Genomic DNA, 18,520 nt, shown 5'->3' on the forward strand with positions numbered 1-18,520 from the left:
CTTGGTTTCGTGTTTGAGTGCTGTTCTGCAGGACAAAAAACGCAGAAAGATGCTGATACAACCTGACAAATCGACGAGGAGGAATACAGACATGTTTTACAGGTCATGTGTCATACAGGTTTTTACAATGATGTGTGTGTGAATGTGAAGGTTTTACGAATCCCGTTGTGTTTGTCACCACCCAGTGGTCACACTATATGTTAAGAAACGATTGAAAAATACAATACATTGAACAGGGAGCTTCTTTTGAACAGAAAACACAATCACTTTTACAATAGTAGAGTGACCTAAAAATAACAGGAATAAAAAAAGAATAATGTGCTCAGTCAACTTCCGCCCTGTCGTTTCCATAGCAACCATAAACTTTCCTGCACTCGGCCGTCCGCGCTCTCTTTTTTTCTAGTTTAACATATAACCCTTTGTAAGCAGGTTCACTCACGACTTGAACAAAATGTCCTGGAATCCAAACAACCACGGACTTCCGTTTTTACCGGGCTACACGTTTCGGGACATTACGGTAAGAATGATGTCCCATTTACGACAGTTGAATTCATATGTATGTGTTCATTCAAGGTCTTACATGTGCATCGTTCCTGTGACAGTTATGTTTCATATGGAGTGACCTGTTTTGCGTTCGTTTAACTTTGGAAATACGTGTTAGCTAGCCGCGTTAGCATAGTGCTAACAACTGACGGGGTGAGCGAGGAAAACAAAACAAACACCTGACGAAAGACAAAAAAATATGTGTTTCTGCTCTTAATATAATATTTTTCATGCACACCATGGGCGTCTAGTTAATATATGTTATATTTTTATTGCAATATTCAGAAGTTAGGGTAATAAAAAACAGCAAAATTAGTTTTCTTCTCGATGTAGTGGTGCATGAGTATATATATTTAAATGGCAAACTTTTAGTCATATGTCGATATTTAAATGGCAAACCCTTTATTTTAAAACGGCTATTTTGTTGATATCTCTATCTATTAAGTCACGAAAATCGAAATAAACAATGTGCTTTCAAACATAATTTGCCGGTGAGACATTTTTGATTGATGAGAGATGTTTTAATGCTATTTTCATAGCACATAGCTGCAGTTGAACGTTTTAACTAGTGCTAAAAAATAAATCGAATTAATTACAGGATTTTGTAATTAATTCATCGAATTAATCGCATTTTATGTCATATCTGCTGAAGATCTCCTGATAAAGAATTTGAGTTCTAGGATATAAAAAAAATGTAGTGCATGACTGATCAATTGAATACAGTAAGAAGAGACGATTTGAAATCCATTTTTTTTTATTGGTGAACTGTGCTTCATAAATGAAATCCAAAAGTAAAGGTCAAGCACATCTGCAAACCAGTGAGGCCAGGTGCATTATTCAGAAATATAAAACAAATACAGCAATACAGTGAAATAAATAAAATAAGGCTGTTTTCAAAAATGTAAAACAAATACAGCAATACAGTTAGATAAATAAAATAAAGCTATCTTCAAAAATGTAAAACAAATACAGCGATACAGTTAAATAAATTCAATAAAGCTGTCTTCAAAAATGTAAAACAAACAGCAATACAGTGAAATAAATAAAATAAGGCTGTTATCAAAAATGTAAAACAAATACAGCAATACAGTTAGATAAATAAAATAAAGCTGTCTTCAAAAATGTAACAGCAATACAGTTGAATAAATAAAATAAGGCTATTTTCAAAAATGTAAAACAAATACAGCGATACAGTTAAATAAATAAAATAAAGCTGTTTTCAAAAATGTAAAACAAATACAGCAATACAGTTAGATAAATAAAATAAAGCTGTCTTCAAAAATGTAAAACAAATACAGCGATACAGTTAAATAAATTCAATAAAGCTGTCTTCAAAAATGTAACAGCAATACAGTTAAATAAATAAAATAAGGCTATTTTCAAAAATGTAAAACAAATACAGCGATACAGTTAAATAAATAAAATAAGGCTGTCTTCAAAAATGTAAAACAAATACAGCAATACAGTTAAATAAATTCAATAAAGCTGTCTTCAAAAATGTAAAACAAACAGCAATACAGTTAAATAAATAAAATAAGGCTATTTTCAAAAATGTAAAACAAATACAGCAATACAGTTAAATAAATACAATAAAGCTGTCTTCAAAAATGTAAAACAAAGCAATACAGTCAAATAAATAAAACAAGGCTGTTTTCAAAAATGTAATACAAATACAGCGATTCATTTAAATAAATACAATTCTGAAATAAAATAAGGCTGTCTCAAATAGACACTTAAGCTCAATATAGCAATTCAAAAACGAATAATAGAAGTATAACACGCCTCTAAATGAGGCAAAATGAAGAACCGTTGATACTAATAAAATGACAGCATTCATTTTAACACCTCTAGAAAACAGAGTTCCACCGACCCCAGACTCTGGAGTACAGGAATGGCTTTGCTCTACCACGCCGCCCCCTGGTGGGTATCGGTCAGGAGCCCCTGTTGTCTGAGCAGCTGATCCAGCAGGAGATGTCGGAGCTGTCCTTTGCGAGGCCCGGCATCACTTACGGCTCGTTTGACAAGAGCCAGGCCGAGGAGTTTGTCCCAGCTCACGTTGCTCTGGACAAAAAAGTAAGGACAATTCTTTATAACCTTCTTCTTCTTTGTGTAAATGTCACTTTTGTGCTGGTAGGTGCTGCGCTTCTTTGCCTACTTCCAGGAGGACGTCTTGTACGCCTCACAGGTGGAGAACCGTCTGCGCAATGTGGTCATGTACTATTTCCTGGAGGATGACAGCATCAGTATCTTCGAGCCCACGGTGGAGAATTCCGGAATCCCACAGGGGAAGAGACTGAAGCGGCAGCGTGTGCCCAAGAATGACAGTGGCGATCACTACCTGTGGAAGGACCTCAACATTGGCATGGACCTGGACGTGTACGGCGTCAAGTATCACATCACACAGTGCGACAGTTTCACGAAGGTGAGCTGAAGACATTTCTGATGAGATGGTTGAGATGTTATTGACAATGTGGTCTGCTGTCGCCAGATTTTTTTGGAGAGCGAAGGCATCCTGCTGAACGATCCTGAGCCGATGCCGATGGTTTCTCACAGTAAAACACCAGAAAAGCCGGTGACGCCTCAAACAGCAACAGATTTCGATCGCATGCTCCAGTTCCTCACGATGGACAGGAAGGTAAAGAAAGCACCCTCAGCTGTGAATGTGATGCGAGGATGAGCTTCGTGGCTCATGTGTCTCCAGGTGCTGCGCTTCTTCGCCTCATGGGAGGACTCGGATGGCGAGTGCCGACCCGTCACCATCCACTATTACCTGGTGGACAACACTGTGGAGATCAGAGAGGACCACCAGCCCAACAGCGGCAGGGATCGCTTTCCCGTGGTGCTGCGGCGGCAGAGGCTCCCCAAGAGGATGAAGGCAGCGTCCGGTACCAGTCACACGTCTCACTCGGTCTAAAGCAGCCATGTCACATGTGGTGTTCCACACCTCCAGAAAACTTCCCTCGCTGTGTCCTGGAGCTTTCACCAGCCGAGGTGGACGAGTACTATTCACCGAGAGACTTCCAGGTGGGCCAGAGCCTGGAGCTGCTGGGTCGCCGCTTCCTTCTGTGCAACTGTGACCACTTCACCAAAGAGTATTACCAGAAGAATCTGCCAGACATCACAATGCAAACCCTGGAAGTCCAGAAGACGGCGGACGTGCTCCAGGACAGGAAAAAGGTATGAAAGCGTGATGGTCCAAAATGATCATTGTGGTCTGAATATTTCTCCACGTCCAGGAGGTTCCGCCCTACAACTACTTCGGCTCACTGGAGGACTCACTCCAGAACTGTTTGTCTCTGATCCCGAAGCCGTCGAAGCGGAACGTGCAGAAGATGCTGGAGAACGGCAATAAGGTGTTGCGCTACACCGCTCAGCTGGTGAGACCTTCATTTGCTCTTCTACTGGAGATCAGGTTTAGCTGAAACTCCGCCTGAACTCTCCTTGAAACTCACTATCTGGTCATTTCCTGAAAGCAACTTTCCTCAGATTAAAAGCATTTGCTCCCAGTCACAGTGCAAAAAGAAATCTTGGGCAAAATGTCACATGTCTAGAGTGGATAAATGAATCTAAAATTGTGTTAAGTATTAATTTTGAAGTGGAATCCCTCAAGTTACACTAAAACATTTACTTCTTCTTCCACTTCCTGTTTATCTAGTGAAGTTACAGACAGTGTATCTTGAAGATGTTAGAAAATCATTTATAATAATATTCTGAACAATGTGTTCGCACCTTTAAAGCAGCTGGATAATGATTATATAGACTATATAGACAACCATCCAGAGCAAGAAACAAAGTGAGGGTTTCTAACCGCCGCCTCCTCCGCTGCCAGGACTCCCCCAATCCAGAAGACGAAGGTCGACACTTCATTCTGTCCTACTATCTTTCAAATGACATGATCGGCATTTATGAAAAACCCACCCGTAACTCCGGCATCCTGGGCGGGAAGTTCCTGGAAAAGACTCGCGTTCCCAAGCCAGGTTGCTCCGTGGAGAACCCCGAGTTCTACTCACCAGCGGACTTTGCTATTGGATCCACTGTGGAGGGTGAGACACCAGATCGCTCCAGTCAGTCGCTGTGACCTTGAATTCCACTCTCTCTGGATCAGTTTTCAGTCACCGCTTTGTGCTGACCGATGCCGACCACTATGTGCTGAAGTACTTGGAGTCCATCTCTAATGAGATCCCCACTGAGACGCTCGAGTCGGTGCGCAACAAACTTGGAGTGACTCGGCCCAACACTCAGCCTGATGAAGGAACTGGTAATCCCTAGTTAGTAGTTCCATTGACGTGTCAATGAAGATAACTTTCTGTTTTCTCATCAGGTGACGGCGAATCGCATTGATTTTAGAGCTTGGTCACGCCCACTTTTCATGTATCGAGGACTATCCAATAAGAACGTCAATAAACAGTGTTGTTCGATGTCAGCGAGTCTGTGCTTCGTGAATTACACCGCAGAAATCTGACTCTCTGAAACTCCCCAAATGCTAGAAGCGGCACAGTGTTGACACATAAAAGTCAGTAGAAACGGCCACAGCCTGGCGACTGACCAAAGGTGCTGAAGGTGAATCAAAGCCAGGAGAGTAGAATCAAAGGTGATAAAGACGAATCCAACAAAAGAAATGAGCAGTCTTCAGGAGAGGAGTCGGTAGATGCGTCTGTGAACCTGATGCTTTTGTGTAAACAACAAGACGAAGCTACAGTGTCCGACCTGAGATGACCTGGTACCCCAACAACTTCGGACTGCCCTTTTTACCAGGGTACACTTTCCGGGACCTGTCGGTAAGATTCCATCCCTCCCTTGCTCAAGTCAGCCAATCTGCTGGTGAGAAACGATTTATGTAGAGGGGCTCTTTTTAACTTTAGCTAATCCATTCAGGTCCTGTGCAGTAATAATTGAAGTTGTAAAAGTTAGTAGATGGAGCTAGTTTTGATGATAGATATTGAGAGTTTGTCTTTCACACCATTTATGTCTCTGCTTCATTAATAATAAATGTTGATGATCATTGGACTCGAATTTGTTCGATAATACTTGCTATAGATGGTCATAATATGATTATGTTTTCCACGTTAGAACAATAGCAATTTGCAATGAAAAAATATGTTATTACGCATGAATACTCGAATAATTTTACATAAATATTCATTTTAGCCGCCCAGCGAAGCTAGCTTTCTTTGGAGAGGCTTTTTTTTTTTTTTTTTTTTTACTTTCATACGTAGTAAAATAATGTTGTTATCAAGTGAATATCCCCCTAGTCCCAATACCTACTGAATTTATTTAAAATAAACACACACTTTTATGTTGTCAAACCATAACTGGCCAATTAGCTGTTAGCATTGTGTTGAACTGACTCCTGTTTCTCACAGCCACATAAGTGCGGGCAGCTAGCATTGTTTATTGTTCAATACCTCAATAAAAAATGTTATTCATGAACATAACTGCTCATACACCATTTTTCATTCTCTCCATTCAAATCTATTGACAGCTCTATCTCTTGTTATTGGTGGCTAAAACCAATTGAATTAGCGTCTGAAACGGACAGTAGTCGTGACTTTGAAAAAAACCTGACTCTTTTCAATTCTTCTGACCAGCAAACCAAATTCCACCGAGCCCAGACTCTGGAGTACAAGAACGGCTATGCTCTGCCGCAGTGCCTCTTGCAGGGAATCGGAAAGGACACCCTGTTAACTGAGGAGCAGATCCACCATGAGATGACTCTGCTGTCCAAGGAGACGTCCAACTTCATGTACGGCGGTTTTGACGACAGAGTGTACGATGAATTCATCCCCGCTCATGTCATCCTTGACAAAAAGGTGGAGACTGTCACTTCAGCAGCTTTTAGTGCTGGTGTGTTGACATGCCTGTGTTTGTAGGTGCTGAGGTTCTTCGCCAATTTTAAGGAGGACATCCAGCACTCTTCAGACGAGGTGTACCGAGTACGCCCGGTGGTCATCTACTACTTCCTGGAGGACGACAGCATGAGCATCTATGAGCCAGCAGTGGAGAACTCCGGGATTCCTCAGGGGAAGCGGCTCAAGCGCCAGCGGGTTCCCAAGAATAAGAGTGGAGCTTTTTACGACTGGAAAGATCTGAACCTCAGTATCGATCTGGACGTGTACGGCGTCAAGTATCGGGTCACCCAGTGCGATACGTTCACCAAGGTACGCTTGAAGGCTGCGTGGTGCTGTTGGAGCCTGTTTGTCAATACTTTGGTTTTTTTTCAGAACTTCATGAAGAGTCAGGGAATCACGCTGAACGAACCCGAGCCCATGCCGCTGGATCCTTACACCAGCTACCGCAGGGAGAGGGAGCCGTTCCACATCTCGCCTTCGGACTTGGACCGCCTGCAACGATCTTTGGTCGTAGACAAACGGGTACATTGAAAAGTTGTTTTTTTGATTTCCTTTTTTTGTCATGTTCTTTTGGAGTGATATGATAGGATTGAAATTTTTGGTCTTGGAAATATTGTATATAATGCTGGAAAAAATAAAATAACATAAAACAAAAAAATTGTAGTAAATAAACATATCTTTGATATTATATAAACATTTATTTGATACAAATAAACATATATCTTTAAAGTTATCTTTTTATATAAAGATGATCGACATTATTATGAAGCAAAGAGAAACATTTTTTCAATCTTAAACTGATTATTCTTGACAAAAGACGACTTAAATCTGAATCATTGTTGATCATTTTCGGAGCAAAAAGTAGTGTAGTAAAAAATAATTGTATATATATATATATATATATATATATATATATATATATATATATATTTTTTTTTTTTTTTTTTTTTTTCTCAAAAGTGTTGACACAGTAAATATCAAGAAGTTAAAAAAATCAGATTAAAGAGCAACCGAGGAAGGATGTATTTAATAATAAGGACAGAACAGAATCTTTTCATTCAAGACTCTGACAGTTCACTCTCTGGAATCTCTGGTGCAGGTGCTGCGTTTCTACGCCATGATGGACGACATGGACACCCAGTTCGGCGAGAGCAGACCCGTCATCATCTGCTACTACCTGGTGGACGACACGGTGGAGATCAAGAAGGACTTTGAACGCACCACTCGCAGAGATCACTTCCCCGTGCTGCTGCGCAGACAGAGGCTTCCCAAGAAGATGAAGCCGGAGTGTGGTGAGTGGAGGCTGCTCTGGCTTGGGTCACTCACGCTGTGGAAGAGCGTCAGTGTGACTTTAGGAACCGGCTCTGTTTAGACCAAAGTGGAGTGTACTTTGATTCAGAATCAAATTTATTGCCAAGTGCTTTGGAATAAAGTCCTGTAAATAAAATAAAATAAAATAAAATGAAAATTATTAATTTTTATTTATGCACATTTTAGCCAGTAAAAAAACCCATTATTTTTTTATTTTCTAGACATACTTGTAATATATTTAAAATATATTGTTATATATTTTAGAAATATCCCTAGTAAACCAACAACAACAATAATAATAATAATAATAATATTTATTATAATAATTGACTCCCGACACTTTTTTCACATACATTTCACATAATTAATAATGACTTCATTCATAATAAATACTCTGAGAAAGTAAAAACAGGAGCCGACTCTCATGCAGTTAGTCCAGTCATGTGATCCCAAATCCATCCCACAAGGTCAAGGCCTTGACGCTATTGAAGGACAATGACATACACTCATACACGAGAGAAACAGGCAGAACTGTCCAAACGCTCCTGGCGTCAGTGAAGCAACTGTCCTCCCTGAAGCTGCTCCTCTGACGCGGCAGATCAAGGTTTGATCTTCCCGCTCAGTGATGGGGTTTATTCCTCTCCAGACGCCATCCCCCGCTGCATGCTGGACCACTCCCCCGCAGAGGTGGAGGAGTACTACTCCCCCGAAGACTTCCAGGTCGGCCAGTCCATGGCCATACTGGGGCGCCGTTTTGTTCTCTGCAGCTGTGACGACTTCACCGAGAAGTACTACCGGAGGTGCTATCCAGAAATCCCCATGAGGAACATTGAGGTGGCGAAGAAGAAGGACTTTGTTCCACAAAGCGTAAGGAACACTCTCTCTGAGCGTTTCATTTGGAAACGTGATGACTCCAGGCCCACTGTTCCTCCAGGTGGTCCCGTCCTACATGGACCTGGGGACACTTGAGGATTCCTTCCAGTTCTGCTTGTCCCGCCTGCCGAGTCTTTCCAAAGGCAACATGCAGAACATGCTGGACAATGAGCAACAAGTCCTGCGCTACACCGCCAAGCTGGTGAGACCTTTGTCCTCACACTAGAGACCTACGGACGGGTTTGACCCGCTCGTCTTCTGCTCCCACTGCAGGACTCACAGGACCCCAGAGATCAAGACAGGCGTTTCTTGCTGTCCTACAACCTGTCCAAGGACACCATGGACATTTTTGAGAAGCCCAGTCTCACCACTGGAGTGGTGGGAGACATGCTGATGCAGAACACGACCATCCCCAAACCTGGGACCAGAGAGTTCTACACTCCAATGGACCTCAACGTTGGCACCACTGTGGAGGGTGAGTCCCAACCAAACACACTCAACTCCCTATTGTTTTGGGTCTTTAATATACATACAAAATGTTTCTAATATTGTATGTTTTACAATAATTTTTTTCAAATATTTTTCTCAATGCTACTTTCTCACCTTTTGTGTATGAATTACCTGTTGTTATATTAATATTTTCTAAGATATACATACACAACAGTAGAGCAGCATCTATTTACACAACAATTCACTGTTATGTTTTTATATTTCTTTCCAAAATATATATTAATATATATAAAATCTCATTGTATTAGATGAAGTTTTATTCCATGTACCACTACATTAAAATGCCTACTTTGAGATGATGTTGCTTATTTAAATTCTTCTGTAAAATTCCATTCCATTATATATTTATATTTTTTTATTTGTTAATTGCCTCTCTTTATTTTAATCATAATGGGATCAGATAGTCATAAGTGATGATGAATTTATTTATCAGCTCTCGACCAGCGCTTCGTGTTGACGGGCGCCGACCACTACGTGGTCTCGGCACAGGACGTGTATGAGAACGGAAAGATCCCCTCCACCTGAAGACACAGCGGTAAAACCCACTCAGCATTCTGAGCTCGAAGCACGGAGGTTGTTGAAGCTTTGGCAGCTGCTATTCATGTGTAATATTTAATAAGTAGATGGTTCCTGTTGAGTCAGTAAGTTTTTCACCCTCGCACTTCCAACTGCAACAATAGGCACATGTTCCAAATAAAAGGCCGAACACTATGCTGCTTACTTATTTAACATCTTTTTTTTTTTTAATCAACTTTGGGTCCAGAATATAATAGTAATATTTTTGCTACTGTTGCACGTACAGTTTGGTGTGTTGATTTGATCTCATTATTTATTTATTTTTTTCTTTGTTAGTTTTTTATATTAATTTTTAATGTAAAATTATCCACCATTTTTTATTTATTTATTTATTTTTGCTAAATATTGTCTTTACATCTTAAGTTATGACCTTATTTTATTTTTATTTGTGTATTTTGTTCATTATTGCACGATGCACCGAAGCACATTCCCAGTTGGTGGAATCCTCGCCGTCAATCTTTTTAGCTCTGATTCTGATCAACAAGAAATATCTCTTACGCCCCCTGCTGGTTCAGAACTGGCTTCGGCTCTACATCTAGAGGAGACAGTTCTCAACTCTGGAACGATCTAGCAGAGAGGATCTGAAAGTTCACAGGCTTTTATATATGGAATATCTTCAAAACAGTTTCTCCGCTGTAACACACTCTGTGATCAACGATTTATGAAGTGCTATATTAATAAATTATTAATACATAATATGCATGTTTATGTTTATGCATAAACATGTTTGTACATGTTCATATGTTTACCTTCCTTAGTGCTTAATAAAGGGACAAACATACACATTACTTTGATGTTTTCTTTCCAGCACATTAAACTTGAAATTGGCGGTTCACTAGTTTCAAACTACTACGTGATTTTCCCAAGCTACTTGTGACGCAAACGTCAACATTTCCAGGTTTCGTTTACCTCTCTAAACCTTAGTTCATGTTCAAAACATACCACACAAGCCGGCACTCATTTGTGAAAATGGCATATTTAATAAGTAATTAACAAAAATAGAGAAGATATGGAATGACATGCGGGAATATACAATGCACTGGATGACTGGAAGGTGAGTACTGAGGAGAGTTGGAAGACGCCCAGTGATGCAGGACACAGGTCCAGATCCCTTTTTGTGTGTACTGGCTGAGTGACCCAGAAGAGAGCGGCGCTCCTACAGTAGCTCCTGTCTCAGTCACGGCACGTGCAGGTGGACCTGGCACCAAGGAGCGAGCTGGCTCAACATGAAAACAACAGGTACAGTACTTGAGTTGTGTGCAAAACACCTGTTACTTGTCATTGTCAGAGGAGAAAATACTGATGATGATGATGATGATAGAGAGTTTTATCCGTTTGATTTCCAGCATACAAGTCTTCAGTCCTGGACCGTCTCAGAACAGAGTCGGTCCGAGTGTGGATGGCAGCGGCGGCCGACTCCCCCCGGTTGTGCTGATGAGCGACCTTCAGCAGGGCCAAGGTCACAGTTCAGGTCAGTCACTGAGTTCTACTTATGGGGATTTCAGTTTTTTGATGCGGGGGGAGGTTCCGTTCTCGGCTTTGAGGATGCCGTTTTCGTGGTAGCCCACTGGAGGAGGAAGACAGAGACAAGTCAGAACATACCGTGCCATTTTGGGACACAACAAAAACAGCTCCCATTTGTCCAATTCATTGGACCCTTAAGGTCCATTTATGCTCGATGTTACATTCGGATCCGGTCGGTGCTCTGCCTTCATTTCCTCTGTATTTCTGCACAAAGCTTACGGATATGGACCAGACAGAGCAGTACCACCAGAAACCAGAGGGGGGCAGTGTTGCTGTTACCACCCGATACGTAGCTCACACAGCGTTACTTGGTTTATGACTTTGTCACAGCCAAACTGCACAGAAGCGCACATTCAGAGCTGGACACGCACCGGGCACCTCTTCCCTTCTGGAGAGACGTCACTCACTCGGCAACCCCTCCCACATGCAGCGGCCACACACATAGAGGAACAGCGCACCTGCAGCAGACACTCTACATTCACTCCTACAAAAGCCTCTTTTAAGGCTTGGAACGCATTATTTCTTTTCCCATTCATTGTCATGGGAAAAATCCATTCCAATCCATTTCCAACAAATCGCTTCTCGAACGGCCGTCTGGAACGGATTGTGGTCGAGAACCCAGGTACCACATGTTCCTTCGCCAAAATTACCAACGTGGTGGACATAGAGCCCACATTAGTCACGTGACGCAGCGCCGCGCACGTGAAAAAAAAATAATGGTTGCAATCGGTCCAGGTTTGATATTCCTGGAAATATTCTCATTATTTTTCATTTTTGGCTGTAAAAGACCAGAGAAATATTGTAGCTTTGTGGAGGCTTGAAAACACTATGCACATCCAAAAGGAGCGATTCCAATCTGGCGAAACATCTTCAGAAAGTGCACGCGTCGATCGACCTCGCTCGTGGAAAAAGAGCCCGAAGCAGACGCTGCTAAGTTTCTAATATTTCTAATATGATTGTGTTTGAGCTCCACTATAGTATAGTTTTTAGAAAGTTACTTTTGCTAGTAATTACTTACTTAGAAAGTAATGAGTAACTTGAAGCAACAGAGTTACTTTTTAACGAGGTAACTGTAAGTTACTAATTTAAAGTAACTTGCCCAACACTGGTAATAGGACAAAAAGAAGACATAACAATGGGGGAAATTCTGCGTCCTCCTGTTGCAAAACATTGAACAGCCTCACCGACCACTGCCTCCGACATCACTGACTCTGTGTCCTCTTTAGTGCAAGAGGCTCATGATCAATACGTCTTCACCAGTCGCCATGTTGGTTTCGGACTTTGTTGTCGTCATAAACGTTACGCTGCGCCCCGTGGTGGATATATTGGTGAACACCAAGGTAAAGAACGCATGGAAGCATGTGATCAGTGACACCAACACCACACGTAACGTTGAGCATAACTGGGCCTTAAGACCTCGTGATGCTGCAAATGATTTTGAGAAATGTGCTGGGTGGTTTTTGCGATGTTTTGAGTGTTAAGTTGCCCCAAAAAAGGAGATTGAAAAATTGTCTACCAATGTAACCAGTAGGTCGTCATAGCATATAGCAAAATTTACTCATTAAACTTGGCATGTTCAGGAGGATTTGTTTTTTCCTAAATGACAACAATAATAAATGACAATAAACAACAACAACAGTGTTCATTGAGGGTGGACTGATGTCACAGTGTTGCATTCACTGTCTCCACTGCTGTGGGAATTTGTGTCTTCTTCCGGGAAGGCGACTTTTAAACAGGGTTAGAATGGCAAAGGAATAATGGAGGATTGTTCGACGGCGTCTCACCCGAGTCCCTCTTGGCCGGCCGCAGCGTTTGCTTCGAGCTCTTCTTGCGAACAGCTTGCTCGTGCCGGAATTCTCTCCAGCGTCTCAGCTGGAAACGGATGAACTTCCAAAGTAGCCAAGACTGGGTCAGACACACCAGCAGGAGCACGGTCATCCTGAAAAAAAAAAAAAAAAAAAAATGACAGATGAAAAGAGGATTAATTTGGCTTTCACATCGTTGGACGGGATCTGGGATGAGTGCATGTTTAAAAAGTGGGTCCCCTTGTGGTGGTGTACACGGGGTTTAGTGCGTCTGCGACAACTGCTGGCTGCCCTCACTGACCCAGTTAGCTTACAGTCCACTTACAAACACTACATCAAAGAATGTCACATTATAGTCAACTCATCTTTGAAGTCATTTAATCTTGTGGCTCTTTCCCTTGTCGTCCACCTTATATCCCAACTATTCAGGTTTGCAAGCGCACCTTTATGATTTTCCATATTTTAATCGTAGTCATTTGTTCACAATTCAATTTTTAAAAATCTATATCTCATTTTACTTTCCCCCGATTTCCTCCTCTCCTCCACATACTGTCTCAGTTTCAAATGTTGAATACGTTCTTATCTTCTGAAATCACACACTTTTTATGTGACATTTGTTTTTTTTTGTTTTGTATAAAATATGACTTTGTACTTCACATTTTTTCTCAAAAATAATTTGTGAAGAAATATTGATAAATGATTTTCCATTTTTTGCACATTTTATTATTTATAATTTTAATTGACTGTTTTGTTTTGTTCTAATAATTTCATAAACTTTAGTGAATATTTATTCATAATTTTCGAAAATATATATATGAATATATCATGTACATCTTGTTGTCTTCATTTTAATCATTTGAAATTTGTTTTCCCACAAGCGACTTCTGCATCACAGTATTTGTTATCCATCTGTTCGCTCATAAAACAATTTCTCCTGAGTAATTCTGACACGCTCTCCGCAGGGAGCCCTCCTGAGCAACAGCACTCGCCTTATCAGAACCGTGTTGAAGTTCCCCGTCTCCAGGTCGAAGCCTTGGTTCTCGGAGCGAGCCAGACCGAAGCCGACGGCGAGGAACATCAGCGTCAGCGTGAACATCCTGGTGAAGACGAAGCTGACGGCCCAGACGTCGAACCTGGAGCGGACGGGAGCTTCACAGGTCAGCGTGCAGAGAACGTGACTGTGACTCACTGAGAAGTGACTTGCATTTTCTGGTGACTCTCGTCGGTGAAGTAGAAGAGCCGGGCGATGTGGAAGCCCAGTTCCGACACGTACTGGAGGAAGAGCAGCACCAGACCCACCCGACTCAAGCTGCGGACAGAAGGTGACACGCGTTTATCAGACCGGTTCAAGCGGTTCTGAGTGAAGTCTCTCGGCTTCTTTTCATTTCCCTGCCTCCATTTTTATCAGGCTATTTTCAGCTTCACCCTGACGGCACCTAAAAATACTCACTTTAACAAATAGGCCGCAGCGACGTGCAGCAGGTAGAGGCAGATGTACTGCAGCTGCCGGGAGATCTCCTCCTGCAGACACACACACACCACTTGTCAGCACAAAGAAGGCGCTTGTCTGGGAGGACGCCAGAACTCCTCCGCTTCCCGGGTCACTGACCTTGCGTACTTTCTGGAAGTAAAGCTCGGGCAGCGCGTGAAGCCAGTAAGCTATCTGAGTGAGGTAGAAGAACTTCACCTGGAACCTGCAGCACACACACAGTTGGAGACCTCCATTTTCAGGTGAATGACGCCGTTCGACAAAACTGACCTGAGGTGCACGTGAGGGTAGTTCTCCCAAAGGCTGCTGGGATGCAACAGATACCCCTCCTGCACGATAAAACCAGACTCCAAGTTAGCATTGTGATACAGTGACGCTGGCTTGCAGAGTAACGTGGGGCGAGAAGAAGAGACGTTTCAGGGCTTCACAAGGGTAAAAATGCTGGTCCAGCTAGTTATTAAAATGAATACTTTTGTATTGCATTATAAACCTTTTATTTTCGCATTATACATTATATTTTTTATTCAATTATTTGAGTCACTTGCCATTATTTTGTGACGCCAGATTATTATTTTAAATGATAGCATTTCATTTTTTTACCTTTTGATCGAGCATTTTAGCACACTCCTCTTATTTTACATAATTAATATTAATATCATGTATTGTTTCTGAACACTGTATGTTGACTTATTTCTACTTATTTGGGGACATTTTAACCCTCAGTGTTGCAGAGTTTCTGTCACACAAAACAATACTTGCAGAAAATATATGTATAAATCTGATGTACAATATTTTTATGCTATTATTATGAGTCGATTTATTTAAAAAAATCAACCTATTTTTGTTTAAACTTTTGCCACAATACGTACTTTTTCCCCCACCAACAGTGATTCATTATCCATCAATAATAATAATAACAAAATACAAGTTATCAGTTCTGTGAGTAAATATGGGACCCACTCACAGACGTCACTCGTGGTTTATAATAATAATAATATTGACCATAAAGCTTGACTGTATTTTGCTGCTGCGGAGCGTCACTCACAGTGATGAGCACGTAGAAGCTCCACACACTGGACACCAGGTGGAAGACGCACAGCTGACCCGACTCGTTGAACTTGGTGTTCTTGCTCTTGGAGAGGTGAAGACGGCGGTTGATTTTCTGCAGAACAAAAACAAGTCACGGCTTGGCAGCGCTCCACAAACGTGACACAGATAAAAATAACTGCAGGGAGGAAAAGACAATCGATTCTATTTTGGGTCTGAGCTCAAGTGGCTCTGCCTGAAAGACGGCTCCGAGACGCTGGCACTGACCCGCTTTCAGGCCTCAGGTTGGATTTCACTCATCATTCAGCGCCGGTTGAAACCTCAACGATTGGTTTTCAACAGAAAACGCTGAACTTTGGTCAGCTCAGCACAGAACTGCTGAAGAACTTCATCACAAGCTAAACACAACACACCATTTATGATCATATATTCTGTAAATCAATAAACACTTCACATGCTGAACTTCAAGTTACACGCTAGCTTTCATCATTCACCATTCATTTTACATTTTTTATGCATAAAATTTCTGATCATTTTTTTTTTTTTTGTATTTTTGTATCCATTTTACCCATTTTTTAAACTTGATTTTAATGATATTTTCAGACAACTCACTAAGGCCAACACTTTAATTCCACAAATCCAAGTAAACAAAAACACTTTTATACTTATAGAGAAAGTCTGTGTATATTAAGGTCATTTTTTTTCTAATTTTACTTTTGAATAAAGCCAAACCTGTTTAAAAGAAAAATAAATAAATAATTCACCATAAATTCTACATATTTTATAACTTTATTCACATATTTAGTTTTAAAATACTGTAGATGATGAAAGGTAATTTAAATGTTGCACATTTACTAGTTTTTTTCTCACTTTTTGATATGTAGTTAGGCAACTTAATAATAATAATAATTTCCAGACGGCCACGTTTGTGTTTGCAACTCACGTCCAGCAGGTACTCCTGCACGACAGCGTGGAGGATGATGGCGATGAAGAAGTAGAAGAGGATGGTGGCGCAGTCCTTCCATCCGTAATGGTACAAGGTCAGCTCTCCCTCTGCCGACACATCGAGCAGCAGCTGTTAGACTTTCGGACGTCCATGAGAGCAGAAGTGAGAAGACAAACCTGGCGACTGTGTGGTGACGTTGTACTGAGGCTGGATGAACAATATGGCAGTCTTGGCTGTGGCCTGGACACAGGAGATTAGACTTAGACCCACTGGAGTGGCCTCGTGAGGCGCCAAATAACAGTGAGAGAGGTGAAGTCTGGGTGTGAGGAAGAGGATGAGAAGCAAATCACGATACTTGAGAATGACTCGTGCTTTCCTGCTTCCTCTTTTTTGGCTGTGTGATGACTTTAATTCAGTTTGATGACCAAACTAACATCATGGTGAAATACAGATAACGGACTCATAAGTCACATAAAGCTCAATACCACAGAGGATTCTCTGTTGACGTTGCTTTACTTCTTCACTCTTCTTTAAAGTTCTTTAATGATTTTCAAACAACATGTTAAATCTTATTTTATTGTCCCTAAAATTATGGGTAAAAAGGGTAGAAAAATGAAATTTATCTGAATTATATTTGTTAATGAAAGCATTTTTTTTTGACTGTGTGTAACCCTTACCACTTTATTATTCTTGTTTTTAATTTAAAAAAAAAATCACTTTTTAATTTTGAACGTGCAATTTTTTTCTGAATCTGAAATTATTATTATATACCGAAAAAATGTACCAAAATAAAAAATTATTGTTTAATTATTTGTATCTAAATGAAGTTTTAATTCTCTTTCTGGGTCACGTGGTTGGGGGCAAAGATCTCCGGGGTCTGACCTGAAGCGACTGACCCTGCGACCTCTGGATAGGAAGGAGCGGTGGCTCTCATCCGAGTCTCTCCCAGATGACTGAGCTGGAGTCCAGCTAACCCTCACACATGAGTGCAGACCAACACAACACAATACACACAGACAAAACTACTGTCACATACTGTGCATCGTTTGGACGTCACTTTAAAAAGACTTGACAAAACTTTTCCACCTTCAGAAAATTCCCCTTTTCACACCCGAGCAGTTGTGCAATCGTCCGTTAGGTTTCGGCCAAACTACGCAAATATTGGTTATGAACGTTTCGCGGGGATGCTGCGCTCGCGAAAACGAGGAAGGACGCAGCAACCAAAACCCCCACAAGTCAGTTAGACGCCAGCGAACAGCACCGGCTCGAAGATTGAGACGTGGCAGTTAACCATTAGCGTGAAGAGTCCGACAAGACACCGCTCCACTTCCGTTTGCCAAACCCAAAATAAAACTGTCCGCGTACGAATGACTGCCAAACGCTTTTAATTTGAAATCTCTTGCCACACCATTTCCGTACAATTCAATCAACTTATTGTACTAAAACAACACTTGGAAACAAAACGCTGTTATTGATATTAAATTCCAGAATCTGCGGCGTTCAACGATCAAGAAGTTGCTTTTAAAGTGTTTGCGAGGATCGTCCTCTCAGCTTTCTGACTATTAAGAGCTGAAAAGTGAGTCGGAAAGTGACTCCACTCCAACAATAAGTCTGTAAAGTTGGGACTTTAGAGGCAGTTTGAAGACACATAGCAGCGACTTCAGCGTCTCACTGACGTGCACGAACCGCTGGCTCCAGCGCCGCCGAGCCACCGAGGACGGAAAAGAACTTTCTCTCACCTCAAACATCAATCCAATCAGGATGAAGATCACCAACGTGAAGACGACGTCGGCGTGGTTCTGTATGAGAAACTCCTGGCTGAAGAAAGGGTAGCTTTTGTTGCGCCTTCGAAACGCCATGTTTGATCCCGAGTCGTTTTCCAGACTATTTTATAAATCTGAATTTTTCTGACTGCGAAGTTGACTCAACAGTCGGTCGAGTGCGCGCATGCGCATCTTCTTAAAGGGCCAGCGACGCGAATACCTCTGCGGGAGAAGCAGAAGTGGGAGAAAAAAAAGGTATGTTTCGCGACTATTCTCACCACTTT

At 41.4% G+C, this 18,520-nt stretch overlaps 3 protein-coding genes across 5 annotated transcripts; 2 read left to right on the plus strand and 1 right to left on the minus strand.

The window, feature by feature from the left end:
- Window positions 1–183: 183 nt before the first annotated feature.
- On the plus strand, window positions 184–4,999 carry LOC128768008 (EF-hand domain-containing protein 1-like). The gene is made up of 10 exons (XM_053880500.1): window positions 184–517; window positions 2,395–2,616; window positions 2,678–2,965; window positions 3,032–3,178; window positions 3,245–3,428; window positions 3,494–3,720; window positions 3,780–3,920; window positions 4,373–4,586; window positions 4,649–4,801; window positions 4,865–4,999. Exons 1-10 carry the CDS (start codon window positions 452–454, stop codon window positions 4,882–4,884), a joined length of 1,662 nt encoding a protein of 553 aa, XP_053736475.1. The 5' UTR covers window positions 184–451; the 3' UTR covers window positions 4,885–4,999.
- Window positions 5,000–5,159: 160 nt separating this feature from the next.
- LOC128768009 (EF-hand domain-containing protein 1-like) lies at window positions 5,160–17,145 on the plus strand. Of its 2 annotated transcripts, XR_008416211.1 has the most exons (11): window positions 5,160–5,321; window positions 6,132–6,353; window positions 6,414–6,701; window positions 6,765–6,914; window positions 7,492–7,684; window positions 8,350–8,570; window positions 8,638–8,778; window positions 8,850–9,051; window positions 9,520–11,133; window positions 13,954–14,148; window positions 14,223–17,145. XR_008416211.1 is itself a non-coding variant. In XM_053880501.1 (9 exons), the coding sequence occupies exons 1-9, from the start codon at window positions 5,256–5,258 to the stop codon at window positions 9,609–9,611; spliced, it is 1,575 nt and encodes a 524-aa protein (XP_053736476.1). In that variant the 5' UTR covers window positions 5,160–5,255; the 3' UTR covers window positions 9,612–11,567. The 2 variants fall into 2 exon arrangements, 1 of the variants encoding a protein (XP_053736476.1); XM_053880501.1 differs by lacking the exons at window positions 13,954–14,148; window positions 14,223–17,145 and having other exon boundaries at window positions 9,520–11,567.
- On the minus strand, window positions 10,618–18,412 carry tram2 (translocation associated membrane protein 2). 2 transcript variants are annotated; one of them, XM_053880507.1, is made up of 11 exons: window positions 18,213–18,412; window positions 16,650–16,713; window positions 16,471–16,580; window positions 15,526–15,642; window positions 14,751–14,809; window positions 14,601–14,685; window positions 14,442–14,512; window positions 14,196–14,300; window positions 13,981–14,124; window positions 12,971–13,125; window positions 10,618–11,229 (listed from the first exon to the last, which is right to left on the minus strand). In XM_053880507.1, the coding sequence occupies exons 1-11, from the start codon at window positions 18,330–18,332 to the stop codon at window positions 11,153–11,155; spliced, it is 1,107 nt and encodes a 368-aa protein (XP_053736482.1). In that variant the 5' UTR covers window positions 18,333–18,412; the 3' UTR covers window positions 10,618–11,152. The 2 variants fall into 2 exon arrangements, with proteins under 2 accessions (XP_053736482.1, XP_053736481.1); XM_053880506.1 differs by having other exon boundaries at window positions 14,442–14,685.
- Between the last annotated feature and the right edge of the window lie 108 nt (window positions 18,413–18,520).

The sequence above is a fragment of the Synchiropus splendidus genome, chromosome 12 (genome assembly GCF_027744825.2).
Source record: "Synchiropus splendidus isolate RoL2022-P1 chromosome 12, RoL_Sspl_1.0, whole genome shotgun sequence".
In the NCBI taxonomy this organism is placed as follows: domain Eukaryota; kingdom Metazoa; phylum Chordata; class Actinopteri; order Syngnathiformes; family Callionymidae; genus Synchiropus; species Synchiropus splendidus.